At 47.8% G+C, this 21,781-nt stretch overlaps 3 protein-coding genes across 6 annotated transcripts in view; all 3 read right to left on the bottom strand.

Moving 5' to 3' along the window:
- Positions 1 to 478: 478 nt before the first annotated feature.
- plk1 (polo-like kinase 1 (Drosophila)) lies at positions 479 to 5,923 on the bottom strand. The gene is made up of 11 exons (XM_019862234.1): positions 5,253 to 5,923; positions 4,106 to 4,274; positions 3,651 to 3,795; positions 3,327 to 3,420; positions 2,874 to 3,090; positions 2,755 to 2,797; positions 2,317 to 2,414; positions 2,164 to 2,241; positions 1,784 to 1,938; positions 1,057 to 1,239; positions 479 to 864 (listed from the first exon to the last, which is right to left on the bottom strand). Exons 1-11 carry the CDS (start codon positions 5,646 to 5,648, stop codon positions 676 to 678), a joined length of 1,767 nt encoding a protein of 588 aa, XP_019717793.1. The 5' UTR covers positions 5,649 to 5,923; the 3' UTR covers positions 479 to 675.
- Positions 5,924 to 6,848: 925 nt separating this feature from the next.
- palb2 (partner and localizer of BRCA2) lies at positions 6,849 to 18,015 on the bottom strand. 4 transcript variants are annotated; one of them, XM_019862174.1, is made up of 14 exons: positions 17,780 to 18,012; positions 17,572 to 17,661; positions 16,746 to 16,805; positions 16,421 to 16,622; positions 15,139 to 15,524; positions 13,336 to 13,855; positions 12,076 to 12,848; positions 11,487 to 11,642; positions 10,987 to 11,069; positions 10,758 to 10,907; positions 9,908 to 10,024; positions 9,716 to 9,803; positions 8,340 to 8,536; positions 6,849 to 7,280 (listed from the first exon to the last, which is right to left on the bottom strand). In XM_019862174.1, the coding sequence occupies exons 2-14, from the start codon at positions 17,650 to 17,652 to the stop codon at positions 7,046 to 7,048; spliced, it is 3,048 nt and encodes a 1,015-aa protein (XP_019717733.1). In that variant the 5' UTR covers positions 17,653 to 17,661; positions 17,780 to 18,012; the 3' UTR covers positions 6,849 to 7,045. The 4 variants fall into 4 exon arrangements, 3 of the variants coding, with proteins under 3 accessions (XP_019717733.1, XP_019717732.1, XP_019717734.1); XM_019862173.1 differs by having other exon boundaries at positions 17,835 to 18,011; XM_019862175.1 differs by having other exon boundaries at positions 15,148 to 15,524; positions 17,835 to 18,011.
- Positions 18,016 to 18,806: 791 nt separating this feature from the next.
- The window catches only part of actb1 (actin, beta 1), a 4,302-nt gene continuing 1,327 nt past the window's right edge, over positions 18,807 to 21,781 (bottom strand). Inside the window, exons 2-7 of the mRNA XM_019862250.1 lie at positions 21,531 to 21,659; positions 21,097 to 21,336; positions 20,171 to 20,417; positions 19,841 to 20,032; positions 19,573 to 19,754; positions 18,807 to 19,465 (exon numbers count right to left, since the gene is read on the bottom strand). Coding sequence (XP_019717809.1) covers positions 19,322 to 19,465; positions 19,573 to 19,754; positions 19,841 to 20,032; positions 20,171 to 20,417; positions 21,097 to 21,336; positions 21,531 to 21,653 — 1,128 coding nt within the window. The 5' untranslated portion in view covers positions 21,654 to 21,659 and the 3' untranslated portion in view covers positions 18,807 to 19,321. The remainder of the gene's footprint in view (positions 19,466 to 19,572; positions 19,755 to 19,840; positions 20,033 to 20,170; positions 20,418 to 21,096; positions 21,337 to 21,530; positions 21,660 to 21,781) is intronic.

Genomic DNA, 21,781 nt, shown 5'->3' with positions numbered 1-21,781 from the left:
ACCCCTTCCACCCCAGAGCGGCCCCATATTTCTGACTCTCACACAGTGTATTTGTACAGGTGTAGCCCCCACTCCAAGAGCTCAGGCTGAACAAATCCATTGCAGATCAGATGTCACTTTCCTACCAAGACAGACATCCAAATCTAGTTATTTTTGGGCAGGCGGCAACAGCCAAATGTGCGCAGTGTGTCCAAAAACGCACGGAACAGGACCTCAAGCATGACATTTAATATTACTCGATTTATTCTGGGCAGCATGTATGAAAACCCACCTTTAATCCAAACAAGAGAATTCTGGGTCAGTGTGGTTCAAAAAGATGTTGTTACTATAGGACACAGGTGTCAAACTCCGGTCCTCGAGGGCCCATGACACTGCATGATAACTCTCTCCATTTTTTTTGCATCTGACTGTTTTCCTGTTTGGTGGTGTTGCGACTTGGAGCGTGTGCTGTAGCGTTGGCTTAAAACATGAATTGCAGTCAGCATTAATTTGAAACTTTATTTAAACTTGGCGCATGAAAATCACTTTTCATAAAAAAAAAAGCGTAAAGTGTCCAAGTTTTTAAGACGCAAAAAAAAAAATCCATGGTAATAAGAGAGAGCATCAACGGAAGTGAAAAAGACAGCAAGAGAATGTTTCAGCTGGAAAGGACAGGATGGATGAGGTGGTAAAAAGTTAGTGTGCGCCCTTCACGGTGTCCATCAGCCGCTCCGCCATGAGTTTGGCGTAACGCATGCGGCTGAAGAGCTCCTTGGAGCAGCCAAACTCCTCCAGCAGCGACAGCTTGTACGTGCGGAAGTCCCGCCGCTCGTCAATGTACGTCACCGCTGACATCAGCGGGCACAGGATCAACTTGGTGTGGTCCTGAAATGCCCCAAACAAAGAAAGAGGGTCTCGATTAGAAGGAGGCACGCATCGGAGAGGAGTACACGGAACACCACGGATGTGCCCTTTTCAATTCAGCTCCTTCACTGATCACACTGAAAATGCGTAAAGAGGGACAACCATAAATTGCGCGGATGAAAATGGTTGCAATCTGCAAGTGCGCATTCCAACCTGGAAGAAGTTGATCTGCACAGTGCCATTGCTGAGGTGCAGCACGATGGCACTCTTGGTGCGGAACCACAGCGACAGGTAGGGCAGCCGCGCCAGCTCGTCACCCTCCCGTGGCGCCATGTTGGCGCCCGCCTTCAGCAAGTGCTCGCTCATGTAGTTGCGGAAGTACTTCAGCAGGGTGATCTGGGAAGCGAGCACAAAAAAAAATCTATATATATATATATATATATATATAAGTTTGTAAACAAGAGCCTTTTTCAAGCTTTGTAGGAAACGGGCTGTTGCGTATACATACATACACACACACATACATACACACACGCATATATACATATATATACATACACACACACACATATATATACTTTTTTTTTTTTTTAAATCAAGATGAGGGAGAACAAGACGAGATCGAGACTAACTATGAAAAAGTCAAATCAACTGGTCAGTAAAGAATAAACACTGCGTTTAGAAGGGCTGGGCGATGAGGGCCCCAACTCCCCCCCCCAAAAAAAAGTTACACAACTGAAGCTTTTCTAATCAATCAGAGGTGATCATCTTTTTTTTGTTTTACCTATTTTCAAAAAGAGCAAATTAAAGCACAATTATCAAGGGGAAAAATACTATTCAACTCCATTACTTCTACACCATGCAATCATCCAGGGTTGTTTTTTTTTTTTTGGAGGGGGGGGGGGCTAATTGGACCAAATCCAAAAAGAGCTGTGCTGACCTTTTTGTTGAGCGCGGGCGGGTAGGCAGCGACGCTCATGTAGGACTCCTGGGCCGTCTTGTTGATGTACTGCAGACTGTTGTTGTCGGCGTACATGATGAGACGCGTGTAGTCGTTGAACAACACGCCCACGCTGTTGTCGCACAGCTGGTAGCCTGCAATGCGACACAGGTTCCTTTACTCAACTGCAGACGGGTCGGGCATCTAAACTAAGCTCATTAAAAAAAAAAAAAAAAAAAAAAGGTATAGACAAAAGTTATTCATTTTGAACAAAAACAAAATAAGAGGCGGTTTTACCCAGCTATGATCATGAAAATGAACGTCGAGGTGATATTGAGCTGACTCCTAACGGCGGCACAATTTGCGCATGTCAGTCTTACCTAACCCGTACTTGTCCGAGTAGTCCACCCACTTGCTGATCCAGAAGATGGGAATGCATGCGGGGTCCTCGGCCTCCTCTGCACCAAACAAATGGCGTCCCGTTAAAACAGGTGGCGCGGGACGAGCGATCGCGGGCGCAACGGGAGCCTCACCTTGGCGGACGAGCGGCCTCTCCGCCGGTTTGGCGGCTACGATACTGTTGAGCTGCTGCAGCAAGTCTTTCAAGTTGTTTTCGGCCGGTTCCAGGTCCCTAGCGCACAAATCACGCATCACTTTCACCGCCCGCTAGTCACGCAACAAACCATCACTGCTCAAATACACTTGGGTGATTTTTTTTTCATCATCAGAGTTTTTTAAATTTGTTGAACCTTCAATTGAAGTTTTTTGGGGTTTTTTTTTTGGTAATTTCTACATTAAATAAACAAAAAACTATTTTAATATGAAACTATTTTGGCGACTGTAGATACAATTTTCTACCGTTCTTAATATTTTGATCACTTCCTTGACCACAGGTGGGACCCCCCCCCCCCCCCCACTGAATTGTTGAGACTAAAACCAAAATTAGTTGCCCAAGCATTCAAGCGCATTACCTCGGCATGTGCTCTTCCTTCACGTCGGCGTCCTCGGACCCTCCTGCAACAAAGCAAACGAGTCACCGTCAGCGCCCACCGGCCGGCAAATCCCCGGAACGGACGAAACGCTCTCCCACCCTTGTTGCCCAGGGCGGTGAGGGGCCGCCGCTGGGTGGCGTCGGACGGCGCGATGGAGAAACGCGGCGGCACGGTGAGGCAGGTGGTGGGCAGGCGCGCGGGTGTGTAGCCCGATGTGAAGAAGTCGTCCGTCAGCATCTGGGCGATGGTCGGCCGCTGGCCGGGGTCGGCGTGCAGCATGCGCTTGATCAGGGACACCGCCGCCGAGTTCACGTGCTGCCAAACCCCCAAAAATATGCCCAAAATGAAAATTCTTCTTCTTAGTGGTGCATTGACAAGTTGCCCGTCAAAAACAACGGGCATTTGCAGGACACATTTACGTTGCCATTCAGACTTTGGGACCGTTTCAGAGTCTCAACGTGCACGCAAAGCGGCCAGGGCCGGAAGGCCAAAATTCCGCCGTGCGAGGCGGATATGCTGCCGGTGGCAAAAGAGAAGTTGCCGTTCGTTACCCAGGGGATGGTGTAGTTGTTCTTCTTGATGCGGTTGTACGTTTCCTTCAGGCACGCCGTTTCAAACGGCGGCTTGCCCACCAGCAGCGTGTACCTGAAAGCGAAGGGAAAAAAAAGGGATGAGAATCACCATAAAAAAAATATTCTAACTAATTTTCAATGCTACGAACCCCCCCGCCCGCACCCCTGTATTTTCCGCACTATGGGGTGCATCGGAGTATAAGGCGCACTGTCGGCTTTTGAGAAAATGAAATGCTTTTTGGTTCGCCTTATATCAATTGCCAAGGGTCTGCCGAACCAACGTGAATTCTGTGTCGGACTCACAGTATGCATCCAAGTGACCACACGTCCACCTCATAGCTGTGTCCTTTTTTGCACAGAACCTCCGGCGCGATGTAGTTTGGCGTGCCGCACAGAGTCTTCTTGCGCTCGCCGTCAAACTCGATCTTAGTGGCCAGACCGAAGTCCCCTGAGGTGAGAAACACTCAAGTTGGTTTTTCCTCCCCCTGGGTACAAAACTGACCTCACTTTTTTCTCCTTCTTCATTTTTGTACATACAAAATCTGCAAATCCAAACGCGTGAAAACGAACAAATTGGAGTTGAACACAAAGCACTCGTTCGGTAGGCAACTTTCTGCCATCTAGTGGAAGAACACTGAATTGCTCGGCTTGATTATTATTTATTTATTTATTTATTTATTTATTTTTTTACTGGCTTAACAAAGGTGCCATGCAATGTTTCAAGATGGGCGTTTTGGCGCGCCCTTTCGTCCGCTCACCTATCTTGACGTTCATGTCGTCGTTGAGGAAGATATTGCCCAGTTTGAGGTCTCTGTGGATAATGCGGTTGTTGTGCAGGTACTGGACGCCCTTGAGCAGCTGCATCATGTAGTAGCGCGCCTCGGGCTCCGTCACAGCCTTGCGACGCTTGTGCAGCTCCAGCAGCGACTAAAATTAAATCAATAAAACAATTTACAACACTGGAAAACGGAACAAGCGGCATCGCTATTGATCTCTGTGCATTTGTCATGATCAACAACGTGCTTGACCTACTGGTGGCTGGTCCAGATCTCTTAACTCCTGAGTAGCTGGTTCGTGTCCCGAATCACAAATTAGGGCCAGACCAACAAATTATTATGTTTTATTAGTAATTTTTTCGGCCAATTCCAAGATGTGGCAGGATAAATTTACATGAACCAGTTCATCAACCAGTTTAAAAAAATGTCATGAAGGACTACAGAAATCTGAATATTTACCGATGAGAGGCTGAAATGAAAGGATTTACGTAAATTCAAGTAGAGCCTTATGCAGTTGCTCAAATTGAATAATCCACAGTCAAAATAGTTGTCGACGAAACTTGATTGGTCGCTTGTGGATTTTGACACCTCTAAAAGCCCACCGTCAATAATTAGTCACCATTTGTCAAACTGCTGCTTGTTAAAGTGGGTTGAGTTCACTACACTGTATCACCAAACAGCACTTTCTCACATTTCAAAGACTTGCAAACAAATCAAAGTACTTGTGTCTTTTTAAATACGGCCAAACGATGACTTAGCTATAAGAACTTGCAAGTCAGGTTACTCGTCTCACAAGGTAGTAGAGCGGGCACTCGGATCAGGCAGAATCACCTATTTGCAGTTTTTTTTCTTCAATATTTATAATTTGATGGTGGTTGTGGTGGTGGTGGGGGGGCAACTCTTCCTGTTTATTATGGAAATTGGAGGTTCATACTCGTTTGTCAGTGAATCTACAAAAGGCGTTAATTATACGCGGATTTGGGCTATTCGCGGGGCCGGCTCGGTCCCTCTCACGGGCGAATATCAGAACCATGATACTCTTTTCTTGGGTTGACTAGTTAAGTTGGTTGCCTTGGCAGGGTTATGCGAAGTGAGGCGGAGGTACCGGACCGGACTGTCGTGTACTCACTCTCCTTTTGCAGATCTCCAGCACCACGAAGACGAAGTCGTCGTCCTCGAAGAAGCCTCGGAAGCCGACGATGTTGGGGTGGTCCAGGCTCTTGTGGATGGCGATCTCCGAGGTCATCTTCTCGCGCTGGTGCGGCTTGACGATGAGCGACTTGGGCACGATTTTACCGGCGAACACTTGGCCGCTCTCCACGTCGGTGATCTCGTAGCACTTGGCAAAGCCGCCCTTGCCGAGGAAGCGGCCGCGGGTGTAGCACCGCTTCGCCCGCGTGTCCGCCAGGAACTCGGGGATCTCCTTGAGCGGCGTGGAGCCCAAGGCCGACGACGGTTTGCCGCCGTTCGCCACCACCGCCGCTGGTGGCGGCTGCTGCTGCGGCTTGGCGGTCGGCGCACTCATTCTCGCCTGGAAAAGTGGCTTCGAGGTCGGCGAAGTAGCCGGGGAAAGGCCGACTCCACGTTAAAAAGCAAAGCTGAAATAGTCTCGAAACTCACCGCGTTTCGAAGACAACGTGAGCCAAACACTTAAAACATCGACTTCTAAAGTATGCCAAACCCCTTCAACTGGTGATTTTAGGGTAGAAACCTGTTAGCCAAACTTGTTCGTCCGACGTCAGGCCAGTTTGTGACAACAGTTGCCAATATGAATTTAAAAAGCGAACAGGGGTAGTGAAGGCTTCCTATTGGTCCGTTGGATTTGAATTCCAACGCGACGTCGTGATGCATCATGGGAAGCGTAGTGCGAATGAGCCAATGAGCGACAGCGTGAGGCAGACGCTGTGATCCGATTGAGTCAATGTGTTTCTTTTGAACGGGTGCTCATGGGAAACGTAGTTGGCGAGCGTGGGACTTTAATCAAACGCATGGTTGCCAACAAGGACGTTTTGAAAACCTTTACTGTAAGGTCAATATAGTACAAGTACCAAAAACATTCTGCCTTTACAGGAAGATCATGCGCATGTCTATGTGCTGACTGTGAAGGCATTGAAATGTGACGGCTAAAAGCTGTTTTTTAAATTTATTTTACGACGATACATGACTGGAGAAAACAGCCAAACGCAAAAAAAAAAAAAAAAAAAAAACCAGCAAAGACGCAAACAAGCACAGCTTATTATTCATGTAAAATACATGTTTTATATGATTACTGTAAATAAAAATGTAACAACTCATTTATGTTCACCTCCATATAGCCATATACACATATTAACCACTTAGTTTTTATATAAATTAAGGCTAGTCTTTTTTCTAGTTACAGTATATCCATCCATCCTTTTTCTGATCCGTTTATCTCGTCATAAGGGTATTTATTTTAAAAACATTACATACTACACCATAAAACAATTTTAAATTGTATATTATTTTTCTTTGAAGGAATAATTTCATTTTCTTCATATTTCAATAAGATTGACATAATTTTAGAAAACAAAGCCCCAATATAGTGCTTTCAACAAAATCCCAAGAAAAAGTTTTAATTTTAATACGTTCCAATGTATATTAAGTTGAAGTTATGAAAATGATGCAAAAGTCTTAACTATTTTATTGAATTGAATTTGAAAAAAAAAGGAACACACGCGATAAAGCAATTAAGGCAAGACACCCATATGGTTTAACACAATTCACAAGTTTAATGCAAGTTACAAAAGTTTAGTTTTTTTTTTTGGTGGTCTTTTTTAACCAACAGAAGCACTGAAGTCGAAGGCATGGTCATAAAATTTTCCAGTCAGTAGTCTGCATAAAAGTCTATTTTAAGTTGTAGTGTCAGATTGGCGCTCTAAAACAAGCGGATGTGACTAAAAATCACATAAAATGGTCCGGGACGGCGAGGTCAAAGTGCAAGGTGACGTTGCCGTCATGGTGGCCCGTCACCAGCGTGGCGCCGTCCTCCGCCCAGCGGGCCAGTTGCCAGCCCATGCCGTCGGGGGCCGCCGCAACCGTGATGCCGCCACACCGCCGCTTTAGCTGCCACACGCACACGCAGCCGCTCTGATTCACGCCCACTGCTGCCACGTCGCTGGCGTCTGCCTCACACAGCCTGCGGGAAGCCGGTCACCATCAGAAATTCATACGGCGAAGGCCCCGCTCATTGGCCGGTCTCGTCTAACGTGGTTGCACAATTGTCCACACCCTATTAAGTTCAGAATGAACCGATCACATTCAAACTTATGTTGAAATAGGAGTCGGCACACAGGTGAACGACATTGAAAGAACATCTGAATAACCCGAAATGAAGTTCAGATGGTGTAGCTGAATTTGTTCACACTCTGTCAGAGGCCTGACGGTTTTGTGCTAGCACCGACCGCCATTTGGATTGCGAGCTGTTCTTTCTGAATACAGACACATCCCCGGTTGTAAGAGGGTGTTTGCAATTGTGCAAAGCCGTCATCTTAGAATGTGATGCTTGCGCAGTGATCGACAATTACATCCTCACAAATAGAGTGTCTCAAAATTTATTACACCGGTCAAAGATTGAGAATTAAGAATAGCAGGCAATAGATACTGGGCCGATACCACACTTGTTTCGAGGTATCGGATAGTCCCGCAGGCTGCCGATACCTTACTTACTTTTGCTGGTTTGCCGTGGCAATAGCAACAATCGACGACGGCAATGTCGTTGGCTCCCAGCAGGTGAGACGATCTGGATTTGAGTGTGAGATCGGTTCACAATTGTTTTTTTTTTTCCCGTACAAAAGTTGTAATACGCCATACATGATTTGAAATGATTTAATAAAAAAAAAAAAAAAAACCGTATAAAATACGGGGAAAACGTACAAGTTGACACGTATGCCAGCCACCTATACTTAATGCAAAACAATCCGACATCGACTCAGTCGTGGACTACACTGTGGCGGTTTAACAAACCAGGGAATCATTATTTACACGAAACAAAGAAAGATCTTGCGAGCAATTAGTGGTCACTGTATTAATTGAATTTCAATATACCAAAAATACTTGCGGTATCAGTACTGTTTGTCGGCGAGTGCCCAAGAGTGACTGGTTGTCCTGGTACGGTGCATGTATTATGTATCAAACATCTCTCTCAGAGATGACTCCAATTCAAATTGCTTTTTCACAAACATCTGGTCACTTTCACCTTCCCAACCAGGATGCCGGCGGCTCCAGCTGGGCTGCCAGGATGCTTTTGCCGCTGAGAGGGTTCACCGCAACCAAGGAGAAGAGTGCTGGCTTCTTCTCTTCTTTCTGTTTGCAGAACACTTCATCGTTGGCGACGTTTTGTTTCGTCTGGAGGCGGCCCAGAAACAGATGCTGCACGAGGACCAAAAGCACACCCTGGACAGACCCGGAAAGTGACAACGACAAAAAGGAAATTCTCAAAGATTTGGTCATTTCACATCGTTCACCTGTCGAGTGTACGTGGGGATAGGCCGATTATCAGCCGGGCCGATTCACAGCGTCGATATTTGGCATTTTGACAAATAATTAGCATTAGCCTTTTTTAAAAGTCTGGGTCAACTTTAGGAAAGTTTTTATTGGTCCATTTAAACTTACTAAACGAAACTTTATAAAAATGCTACTGCAATAACATTTCAGTTATTTGCAATTCTTTACAAACTATTTACTGCCCAAAAAATTACAGAGCCATTTATTCTTTAATTATTCTGCATTTTTTTTGGTCTGAATTTTAAAAGGAAGACATCTATTATTCAAGATTAGGAATTAAAATACAAGAAAATGTTGACAATCTAATTTCTTTTTTTTTTTTTTTTAATAAACAGATGCTTTAAAGGCATCGAGTTGAGAGTTTAATTTTGACACAAGTGAATATCAACTCCAAATATCAGCTACTGGCCTCCTTGATAATCTATATCGGCCTTGAGAAAAAAAAAAAGATTGGTCTCTCTCGAATGGTGAGCCACCAATTTTTTCAAACCAAAACAGCAGACTCCCTGCGTCATTTCAGGCGTGGCCCTTTGCAACTTCTGTGTGGAGCTGCTCATGTCAGATGTGATTACCAAATGTCACGCTGCCAATCAAAAAAAGTGCCTTTATTGGCTGAATTTTTGAAAAATTGCAGCCAGCGCTACCAAGCCGAAACGGTTGCCTCAAACCAAACTGGCAGACTTCCTGGGAGTTTTCAGCGATGGCTTCTTGAGACTGTGCACATTCTAGAAAAGTTGAACAAAATTCTGGTTGCTAAATGAAACTGGCTACAGGGGAGGATTTTTAGGAACCTGGGGGACTTGAGTTATTGACATTTTGTGTTTTATGGCGAGTCATCAAAAGTCGCTGCTATGCGCCGCCCACATACAACAATGAAAACGCATCTTTTTTTTTTTTTCGTTTTCCTCCCCATCAGCCATCTGTCTAGTGTATGAGCTTGAAATCGTGGTTGCAAATTTGGGGGGCAAGGTGGTCTTTGAACGGCCCCTGAAAATAGCCAACGTGACTCTCCAAAATGGCTGCTTCCGAGCAAAATGGCAGACTTCCTGTCAGTCGACGAACACTTACACGGCAGGAGAATCCTCGTAAACAGGACGTGTGTGATAAGCTGTCACCAAGCTCGATTTTCCGCAGCAAGTGTCCACTCTTTAAATTCCTTGAAAAATATCAAAATAAAAAAACAACAACACAAAAAGCAAAAAAGGGAAACGTCATGAGGCGGTGCACCTAAATGAAGTGACCATCCGGCGTTTCATCTACCACACAAAGAGTCGGCCTCTCTCGTCGGTGCCGATCAGAGCGTCGGGGAGAACGTCCACCGGGGCCAGAGCCCGAACGCAAACATCAGGGGAGGCGAGATGGAGACGGTGGGAAGCGCTGCGAGGGAAAAAATTGGAAAAAGAAGAGAATAATCAATTCATATTTGTGTTTGTGAGTTGTTGTTTTTTTCTTTTTTTCAAACGGGCACAGATAAATGCGTCGTGAATGTTCACAAAAAAAAAAGCATGTTACCTTTGTAGAAGAAGAGGACAAAATGATCGCGTTTCATAAAATGCATACGCCGGACAGAACTTGTCAAAAAAAGCATTAGAACGCTGCTGCTGGACTTTTCACCAGGACAAAGAGATGTGAACACATCACACCAGTTTTAAAGTCTCGACCGTTTTTAAACCCTAGTGAGTGTTCCCAAAGCCCAAACCGGTTTAGGCCCAGAATACATCTGTTACTGCGATATATATTCAGACAATATAAACATAGCAGGGCCCCAGGACTCAAGTCAGCTAGTTCAGACCAAGGTCCAGACTAAATGCGGTAAGGCAGCATTTCACTGTTACCCTGGGGAAAAAAAAAACGAGGAAGATATTCTCCGATGTTCACAAACATGAAAAGTATGTTTGCTTCTCCTGTTGTCTTGTTGTCTGGTTGAGAGGGAGGAGATTTCATCTGTGCTGTATTTTGCACATACAGCGCATTTGACAATAAAGTTGTACTTGACTTGGACAGTCGATTTACTTTGTTCGTTGTGTCCAATCTTTTCGAAGACACGTACTTTAGCCCCGTCTCTGCCGTTCCCGAAAAAGCAGGCGTTAGCTCACAAAGTCTCACTTACCTGCCATCTTTTGCCAGCGTGAACGCCCGCAGCGTGCAGCCAATCGCCGAATGGGAGGAGGTGACCACCCGGGCCTCGGCCACGCCCACAGCCGCCCGCACGTCGCCGTCCAGGAGCAGCACGGGACGCCCGCCGCGGCACGAGAGCACCCTGAGCGCGCGCAGATGACGGGAAACGTCTCAAAGAGGGAGGAAAATTGGGCAAGGTGAGCGAGCGGGTCGTGGCGTACCTCACTTTTTTGATCTCCGGCCGACCCAAGGTCGCGCACACGAGGCCGGCGCCGTCCGGGACGGGGAACACCTTCATCAACGGCTGCGTGGACGAACAACAGCAACAAAATAACCGGCAGTGTCTCACCGGCACTGTCAATTTCAAATGTCCTGATTTCTGAATATGGTGATGTAAACTTGGAAAAAAAAGACAAATGTGTCCCATCCATCCACGAATGCACCGCTGTCAAACTCGAGCCCCGTTTCAGGCCAGACCCGGCCCGCCACATCATTTGATGCGGACGTCACTCCAAAGTGGAGTTTGACACCTCTGGATAAATGAGGAAAAACCAATTGACAGATGAATCGATGAAGAAATTAATTGTTAGTTGCAGCCCGGGAAAAAAAGAGTTGAGTTTAACACCCGGGACTGATTGTTTGCTGAGAACAAAACGTCCCCGCGCATTGTGAAGCGGCCGGCGCGGAAGCGAACGCCGACTTTTACTTTGGACGCACTCACCTCCGTGAAGTGCCACGTGTGTCGTCGCGTCCAAGCGCCCGATGGCGACGGCCGACTCCACAAAGACACCGCCCACTCTGCCGCCGCGGCGACGCACAAGCGGCCGTCCGAGTCCCGCAGGCAGCACGCGTCCACCAGAGCGCTTCCTGCCGGGGCCTGAACACACGTCCACGCAAATGCCTAATTGCCCGAGTCAGTCTGAATTTACTGTCACAATATCAAGCCACGCTGATTTCGATCGCCTGAAATAAAAATTTAAAAAAAACAGTCTGCAAGGGCTTCACGTGTCCGCCGTTGACAAACGTTCAGGACATCGCGTGACCTTAACCCCCAGGAGTGCAAGGAAGAACTCGGAAAACCCCATCTAGGGAAAAAGGAGAATCCTTGAGAAGGAGTCGCAGATGGGAGGGTGACCGGCCGCATTGGATGGCGAGTGGGCAACGTTTGACACAATCTTGTACTACACAATAAAATGAGTTGAAGCGCTTCACTCACACAAAAGTAGCGCTTTGCTGCCATCTCGCAGCTCTCTCCACGTCCACGTCACCCCGTGAACAGGAGTGGAAGGCCTCACTTTCAAGTTTCTCACCTTGAGCGTGCAGCTTGCGCGCTGCTCCGCTGCAGGCGGCATTTGGCCGTCGGCGGGGTCGGACGGTCGGGGGGACGCGGTCGGCGGGGATGGAAGGCTGAGCGAGGGGGTGGCAGTGTCGGCGGGCGACGTGGCGAGCGGGGTGAGGCCCAGCGAGGGCAGCGCCGGGCTGGAGGTGGCGGCGGCCGAGGTCGCCCGCAGTGGTGCCGAGGCGACCGCGGGGCTCCGTGGCGGCGGCGATTCGGCACCGAGTCCGTTTTTGATCGCTTCGGGAAAAACGTCTCGAAGTCCGTTGTCCTCCTGGCCCGCCTCCAGGGGGCGATCACAGCCGGGAAGCAGTTCCCGTTGCCGGTCCAAACCTTTCGGTTCTTGTTCCGCTGGACTCGGACACAAGTTGTTTGGGTCCAAAGGTAACGTTGGGGCGAGTCGCGTGTCAATGTTTCGGGGGTCGTTGTCTTCCGATGGGCTGGACAATTTTCCAACCGAGGGTGTGAGGCCGAGCGGCAGGCCGAGGCTTTCGGCCGCAGTTCCGGAGCGCCGTCGGACGCCGCCCGTGTTGTGGCGCGGCGACGGGAAAACTTCCATCCGAGATTCGGCGGCCACTTGGCGGAGTTTGCTGAGCTTCAGTGCGGCGAATTGCTCGTCGGGCAAGTGGAAATCCCGATGGAGGTCAAAGTGCGACAGGCGGCCTGCCAGCCGCGTGCGGGGACCAAGCGGCGGAGTCGGGCTGAGTTTGGGGGAGGGGAGGAGGAGGGAACGCCAGCTCTCGGAACCTACGAGGACACATTTGAAGAAGAAATCGATCAGTTGTCCATCGTGTCCACGGGACACGTCCTCTCGGTCGGCGGCACATGGACAAATTCATCATATTGTACTTTTTGAAAAAATGAGTAGGAATGGCTCCTATTTTTCTGACACCATCCCTTCTCACAACCTTTTTTTCAGCTAACGTTGCAGCCAATGTCAAATGTCATTTTTAGTTTGTTTGTTTTTATTTTTGTCATGTAGCGGCCGCTAAAAAAACAGGCGGGGGGGCCCACAAATAGCCCCGGGCCGTTGTTTGGACACCACTGCTTTATTGTAATAGACAATATATTGCTTGTGTTTGTAAAAAAATGAATTGAAAAAATACGTCAGAATAGGACCTTGGAAAATAATATAATCACACATTTAATCGCAATCGCAATGTTGAGGGGAAAAAAAGCGTTTCAATTATTTCTCAGCCACGGAAAGCGAAAGACGGCGTCATGCAAGTCTTACTTGGGGCCACCGGGGCGGACTTGATCATCTTGCGAAAGATGGGAAAGAGGTCCGGCGCTCCGGACAAAGGCTGCGCATCAGGGGGCGTGGCCTGCGGAGGGTGGCGAGGCGGCTGGGAATTTGGAGAATGCGCCTCACGGAGAGCCGGGGCGGTAGAAGGCGAGGCTCTCCGGACCCCGAGGTTGCCCCCACCTCCCCGCCTCCGACTCTTCCGACCCCTCGCCGGACAAGAGACGCGAGGGGGCGAAACGGCCCCCCGGCGGCGGTCCCCGACGGACACCGGAGCGGACCGCTCGCTGGAGCCGAGCGGGCTGGTTTTCTTCCGGCGAGGTCGACCCGAGCTCAGCTGGCCGCGGATGACGACGGCCCGCAGGTCCGGCTGGCTCTGCGAGAGGGCCATGCGCCTGGTGGTCCGGACGTAGTACTCGGCAGGGTAAAGCAGCCCCTCCGCCGGCGTGCAGGACTCCAAAAGGCTCGTCCCCTCTCCTGCTCTTGTCGTTTCTACGCTGCAAAGACTTGTCTTAAAAAAAAAAAAAAAAAAAAAAAAAAAATCAAATCATAACAATAAGATCAGCAATACGTGACTTCATTCGAGTCAAATTATCCGCTAACAGAACAGCAAGATTGGGCTTGGCGAGTTGACCAAGGCCTCCTGCGAGTAACCGACGCCAAAAAGAATACTGAACTGCCCATGGAAACCACGCGATGGCAGCAAAGCACTACTTTGGTTGAAATGAAGCTGCTCAATTCACTTCAACATGGACCCTCGGCACCAGGGCGTCGCCAAAGCACTACTTTTGAAGCCTCACACCTCACTTCCGCAGATTTGATCTGCGCCAAAACCGGCCCAAACCGCCACTTTTGCTTAAACAGTCATTCCTCGGTTTTCGACCATAATCCGTTCCAGAAAGCCGTTTGAAAAGCGATTTGTTGGAAATCCGAAACTATTTTAACAGCCCAAGATTACGGGCTAATACACTATGCAGAAACAACCAAAAAAAAAAAAAAAAAGAAATAAAAAACCGTCAGATTTGCGTAAATTGCAACAAACACGTCTGCTCACAATGAACACGCCACTTCCTCGTGTCAGGAAGCCGAGAGGAGTCGAGTGGCGCATTCGGGTTTGCTCAGTTTGGTCGGAAAGCGGTTTTCAGTCGTAATCCGAGGCGTAAAAATCTCGGATTTTCTGGTTGAAAACCGATTTGGGCGAGAACAGAGACGTTCGATAACCGAGGTTTGACTGTATTAAGCCACTCGACTCAATTCGGCTTATTTTTTTGGGTGCCAAAGCACCACTTTTACATTTGATAGATCGAGTCTTGCCCTCTGCTCAAAAACATCAAAGAAAATTTTTTCAATCGGTTGGTTTCACAATACTTTCTTTTTTTTTTTTTAATCTGCCAAGAGGTGAACTCGTGATGAATGAATTGCAAATAGGCCAAAGTTGTCTCAGAGTAAATTTGGCGTCATCCTGGTGCCAAGCAACTACATTTGAGAGAGGAGAGCAGATTCATTTCGTCAGACCACAGCTTTATCTAAAAAAACAAAAAACAATGCCTTGGTACCGTTGCGTGGCATCGAAAAGGATAAGACAGCTTTTTGGGTGAGTGTCAATTCCTCGCTATTTATTGGCCTGGGTTCTTTTTTTGCCGAAACTTACTCATGATAGCAGTTGTATAATCTGTTTTTGAGGGGGCGGGGAAGAAAATGCTCCAACACAACAACTGGATATTTTGGCCGGGACAGAACAATGACATATTTTCCCTTGTTTTGAGAAACTGGATCTCAGTTTTGGCGGTGTACCCGGTTTACCGAATGTTCAGGACTCTCTTCTTCAAGCACAAGGTGTCCTCCGGCTGGTCCCACGGGGTCATTCTCCCTTCGGCGACCGTCGTCTGGCGCGTTTCCGTCGAGTTTCTCATCCCGGAGCGGCGGAATGTTCCGGCACAACAGCGGCAGGGAGGGCGACGCCGGTCCCGAACTTTGGCTTTCATCGGCGGACCCCGCCTCGCCTTGCGACTTTCCTGCTTCTTCGCCGCGCCTCTGCCGGCGCATGCGGCTGTGGCGCGAGCGCAGGCGCAGGGTGGGACCGGCTCTGGAAAGGCGCGCCGGGTCGCTGCAATTCGGTTCCAGTTCCAACGTGGACGCGAGCGGGGTCCCGATCGTGCCGATCGTGGAATCGGCGGGGCCTGGGTGGGGAGTGTTATGTCACATTATATTTGATACATCAAGCCGCAACGACAAGGAATTTATGCTTGACCTTACCGCCCCCCCACCCGCCCCACACACAAATTTACCAAGCCTCCCGAATGCAGTCGCCTCAGATACATACTGGGTAAATATCCACATACGAATGACAACCCGGTCGGATTTGAAAAGAAAGAAAAAATAATAACAATATTACTAATTATTTTAAAAATAATAATAATAAGAAGAAGAATTGTGCCGTTCATACTGCATGATTAAAAAAACATTGATACATACAGTATATGATCAAAACATTTAAAATTGAGTGTGATCATAGTCAAATACTTGGATGGGCCTCTGTTGGTATCGGGTTGATACTGACTTTTTTTTAGGGTACTCGTGGAGGTTGTCAATAACATTGAATACCGGTAAGTCCTCTTCGGCAGTAGTTGGGCTATACTACGGCAATTTTACAAAGTGTGAATCATCCTTTGTGGAAGAAAGAATGCTCTGTGTATCTTTTTTTTTTTTTTGTCACTGCGTTGACTAAAATTGTATATATCCAAAAGTAATGGAGGTATCAATACTCAGCATCAGTGAGTACCCAAAGAGTAAATTCTCATTCTGGTAACGGCCTGAAAATAAAAGTGATATTGAACATTCCTACTCAACTTTATTTCTATTATTCTGTAACAACCACAGATGTAACAAAAAGCCGCACAGAAAACAGAACAACAATCATGAAATAAACAATAGAAGTGCAGCTAGGCCAATATGAAAAAGGCCAACACTGATATGTGTCAAAATGCCAAATATCAATGGTGAAAATCATCCTGGCCGATCATCAGTTGATCACCAAATACAATCTTAAGAACAAAATACAAATAAATGAACTCACTTGTTCCTGCAAGGTTGTCTTTGATGTTTGCGAATACGTGCACGGCCTTGTCATCTGTGCCGAACGAGCTCTTGTTTGCTCCATCTGTTGGCTTCGACGTCCCGTCTGGGCCTGCCCGGTCCTGGCGGCAGCTGTGGTGGTCCTGCTTTGGGGCGACCTCATTGCTCACGTGTTTCCGCACTGCCTCCATTTGCTCGGCGCGCTGCCAATGCCGACGTACAAAAAAAAAAAAAATCTCTCCCCATTTACCTCTTCCAGCAGCCCCGCAAAGAGAAAGATGTATCATGTTTTTGTTTTGTTTTTTTAAAGGTGGTTATGCTTTTACCTGCAGTTTCTGGGCGGTCTTGAGATACTCCCGCTGGAGCTGGGCCAACTTCCTCCGAAGCTGTGAAAAGTAAAATGGAAGAATGAGAGGACTCATCACCCCAAATGAATTGAATCAACGCCTCCATTTTGTCTCCAGTGTTAGTCTCGCCCTTTACGACAGTGATGCATTCAGTGGTTTAACGTTAGGCAATGATCTAATTCACAGGACTCTTTTCAGAAATGGCCAAACATGTGCTCTAAAAGACTCGCCATCAAGTCCGCTGACAACCCAGGCTAAAATGACCTCCTCCCTAGCCGATAGAAATGTGAAACAGTCGATTGAGATGTGGCTGACCAACATAATGCCTTATCACAAGTAACGACTTTTTTTTGAATCCGGGTTTTCTCGTGGCATATTATCATCACAAAGAGAATCTTAAAATATATGCCCCAAACCCGCAGGGGCTCTTTTTCAGCAGATACAGTACTTTCTTGACACACAAATTCAAAGAGTGATTTGGCAAATGGTGAAGCTCGACTATGCCGAGGACTACTGCCGTGATGTAGCACCGAGTCCAAAACATAACAAAATGGCTTAGAGGTAAGCAGTAATTTGTATTTTGAACGGCTTGCAAAGTGGCAACATCCACGCTAGCGTCTTCACGCTACTACTTGGAGCGGCAATGTTTTTTCTAAATCATGTAAACTGGAAGCAACGGCACAAGCGACCACAATCTTTGCGAACATTTCTTTTTAAAAAAAAGGCGATAACTTCAGACACCTCTAAAATCCTTCATAACAAACAAAAACGAAACTAAATGGATGAAGCACTAAATGTTGATTACGTTGTCCTTGTCATCGCAGTAGAGTGTGGACCTCAGCTGCTCCTCACAGTGCAGGACATCCCCAAAGGGACCGCTCTGCATTCTGCTCACCTACGAACACAAGACACGAGTAAATAAGACAAACTGCATTCAAACAAAGCGACACGTTCGCGAAAGCAGGCTAAGCTACACGCAAGGCGAGGCGGTTACGTTAACTCGAAGCTGTTACCGTTCGCGTCGTAAAATGCCCGACGTTACATTACAAGTGAAGCTTGTCGAACAACCTTTGGCTGTCAGCGAACGCTGACAGTTATCGAGTCACATACGCCGACTCCAAGGAGGTTGTTTCACGACAGGCGGCAATCGATGACGCGACGCTCTATTCGTTTCCAAATTCCCGCGACTCGTGCCCGGAAGCAGGTGAAAGCAGTCGACCCCCGCTAACTAGATCGCCGAGCTGCTACTGTGGTGTTGCCGCCGCTGCTTCGGTGGTGTTTATTGGCGGGTGACAAAGCAGCTTACTGGCGCTATATTGCCATCAAGCGGAATCGAAAAAATTAGATCCTTAAAAAAAACGTACATTCATAATGATTAAAGAGAATCAAATGAGTTATTGAATAGGAAAATGTAGTTCAAAAAAACACGTTAGAATTGATCTCGAGCTTGGTGGGGAAAGGAGTTCGATGTGGAGGCCACACACACCAAATCAGCACTCCAGCCATGGTATAGATTGAATAAGAGAAAGCTCTAGTACAAACCTGTATAATTCTGACTTGACAATACCCGTCGAGTTTGGTCCCAAGATGAGGTGGACGACAGTGTCTTCTGGGAGCCATATTGTCAAAGGAGGTTAAGGGAAGGAAATTCCCTCCAACCCCACTATTCAATCAACAGCTCTCCAATTGTGCATGTGTGAAGTATGAATTTGGCAAACTCCCGTGTTTAATCCATTTCATGGGAGAAGCGCAATTTTCCCCATTTGCTGTCAGCGGAAATTAAGGTGCTCAATTAACGAACAATCACAACTGACCTGTATTCTAAAGGTTAAACAAAACTGCTTGAAACCAAGCCTGTAGAAGTATCGTACTGGCATTCAAAATTCAACAGTCTTTTCATTGCACTTGGGCATACCAGTAAAAGCACTTTATAGCAGTACAAATTGCCTCAATATACTTCCTTTGTAAAACCAAGAATGTAACACTTTGTCGAATTTGTTTGATGACTAGCATTCAATACAATAAGGACAAGGTGAGAAGTGAGATCTGACATGTGCGCTTTATTAAGTTGTCATGTAACCAGAAGCTTGGCAAGCCTCATGTACAACACCACCTTACAAAGTAGAAGCTGTCCTTTTTCCTCTCATTTTTGCATATTGACAATAACTGGAGCAAATATCTTAAGGCTGAAAGTACAAAAACAAACAGATGACATAATTTACATCAAGCAATACTAACAGATCCGCCGGGGGCAAGGAAAGCCCGGCAGGAGTTGGAAACCTTCATAGAGGCAAATAAAGGTGGTGAAACTAAAGAACCTAAACTACACACAAAAATCATATTCCTCACATTCACACTGCCTGCGGTGGGGGTCGGGGGAGTGGTGCTCTGGACTTCCTGCAGAGCTCCTCAGCGACCAAGGGGGGGACAAAAAACGGTAAAGAGGAGCTGCTGGCTCGGCAGACAGTGTTGATGAGAGCCACCCTTTTGGGTTGGTAGCAGTGTGTTTGACAGGGGGGGGGGGGAGAACAGATGGAGGGGGTCCGACAGTCTCTTTAGAAACACTTCCTGTGGACAATGCTGGGGCCAGACTCATCGTACTCCTGCTTGCTGATCCACATCTGCTGGAAGGTGGACAGCGATGCCAGGATGGAGCCGCCGATCCAAACTGAGTACTTCCTCTCTGGAGGAGCGATGATCTGGGGATGCAAGAGACATTACTCATTTTGGCCACTGAGGGGCAGCAGAGCATGACAGACAGGGAGGGCGGGGGTACTTTTCCATAACTGTGTGCTGCTAATATTACCTTAATCTTCATGGTGGTGGGGGCCAGGGACGTAATCTCCTTCTGCATGCGATCGGCGATGCCCGGGTACATGGTGGTGCCGCCCGACAGCACCGTGTTGGCATACAGGTCCTTACGGATGTCCACGTCGCACTTCATGATGCTGTTGAAGGTGGTCTCGTGGATGCCGCACGACTCCATACCTGGAGAGCAACGCCTTCAGTCACCTTTGCCGATTTTTTTTTTTGGGGGGGGTGGGTCTTTCATGGCCTAAAAAGGCGGGCCTTACCCAGGAAGGAAGGCTGGAAGAGTGCCTCGGGGCAGCGGAATCTCTCGTTCCCGATGGTGATCACCTGCCCGTCGGGCAGCTCGTAGCTCTTCTCCAGAGAGGACGAAGAGGCGGCCGTGCCCATCTCCTGCTCAAAGTCCAAAGCCACGTAGCACAGCTTCTCCTTGATGTCACGCACGATCTCGCGCTCAGCTGCATCACAACGCACACACACACAAAAATACCCGTTTACACTGGGGGGTGGTTACATTGAAGAGTTTTAAAACTTTGAACCCTTTTGCCCCCTTCAAGTGTGATTGCACAATTACAACTTTCATGTGTGTCACAGACCAGTAGTAGTGAAGCTGTAGCCACGCTCTGTGAGGATCTTCATGAGGTAGTCGGTGAGGTCGCGCCCAGCCAGGTCCAGCCTGAGGATGGCGTGCGGCAGCGCGTAGCCCTCGTAGATGGGTACCGTGTGGGTGACGCCGTCGCCGGAGTCCATCACGATGCCGGTGGTGCGGCCCGAAGCGTACAGGGACAGCACGGCCTGGATGGCCACATACATGGCGGGCGTGTTGAACGTCTCGAACATGATCTGGGGGGATGACCAAGTCACATTAGTGGGGGAGAAAAAAAAAAAAAATACTCCAGTGGTTTAGACCGCAAATCTTTGTCTAAGCACGCCAAGTCAGAACTGTAGTTAATTCACTTTGTATGAACACAGCTGCCCTCTAGTGGTATGCAAAGTTGTCACCTTTAGGCACGCAATTTTTGTTAGGATGTGAAAAATCAGGCCCACACAGTACTATACTGCTTATCTATCATATGTGCCTGGATTTATTTTTTGTTTAAATTATGGGACAGAATTTACACTGTAGTGTTAAAAAAAATCTGGCCGTTTGTAATTGAAATTTTGTTATTCCTTCATATGCTCCTGGATTTTCTTTAAACCAATAAATAATTCTTTTTTTTGGGACATTAGTGTCATGTTAAAAATCAGACCATTTAAAGTGATATTCCCAATTTACATTTGTTCAATTAACTGAGCCCATTTTGACGACATGCCACTGAAAATAGTTTGCATGCCATGTTGTGCACGCCATGCCGCGCGCCACGCACAAGAAACCTGAAGTCCGCACAGTGCTGGAAAGTGAGCTCAGAAAAGACACCTGGAAGTTGAAGGAGGAAAGGCACTGAGCAAGGAAGAGACCAAAAAAAGCACCGCGCACAACGTCTCACGCAGCAGCACCACCACCAGGGGCTGGCAGGCCTACCTGGGTCATCTTCTCGCGGTTGGCCTTGGGGTTGAGGGGGGCCTCGGTGAGCAGCACGGGGTGCTCCTCGGGAGCCACGCGCAGCTCATTGTAGAAGGTGTGGTGCCAGATCTTCTCCATGTCGTCCCAGTTGGTGACAATGCCGTGTTCGATGGGGTACTTGAGGGTCAGGATGCCCCTCTTGCTCTGAGCCTCGTCCCCCACGTATGAGTCCTTTTGGCCCATGCCCACCATCACGCCCTGCCGCCGGAAGGAGCAACATTATAAAACAAGCGCCTTTCGTCAAAAGACGCAATCATCGGCTCATTTGGATACTCTTGCTACAACACAGTTAAAAAATAGCTCAACTTTCATGATCCAAAAAGTTGGCAGGCCATTTCAATGTACGCGTATTCCTTTGTCCCTTCAAGATCCGAAGAAGGGTGCCAGCATACCTGATGCCTAGGCCGTCCCACGATGGAGGGGAAGACGGCGCGGGGGGCGTCATCTCCGGCAAAGCCAGCTTTGCACATACCGGATCCATTGTCCACAACCAGGGCAGCAATTTCGTCTTCCATGTCTTTCTGAAATCCAAAAAAAAAAAAAAATGAGTATGAAGCACCTAAAAAGGGAGCAGGAAGTTGCGCCATTTCGGAGGCTCTTTGCCTCGTTCCGCTGCGTGTCGCAATGGCGGCAACCCCCCCCC

Source organism: Hippocampus comes, unplaced genomic scaffold (assembly GCF_001891065.2).
Source record: "Hippocampus comes isolate QL1 unplaced genomic scaffold, H_comes_QL1_v1.1 scaffold7, whole genome shotgun sequence".
NCBI lineage: Eukaryota > Metazoa > Chordata > Actinopteri > Syngnathiformes > Syngnathidae > Hippocampus > Hippocampus comes.
Note: the sequence above shows the minus strand (reverse complement) of the source record. Positions and strands in the feature narration are given on the sequence as shown.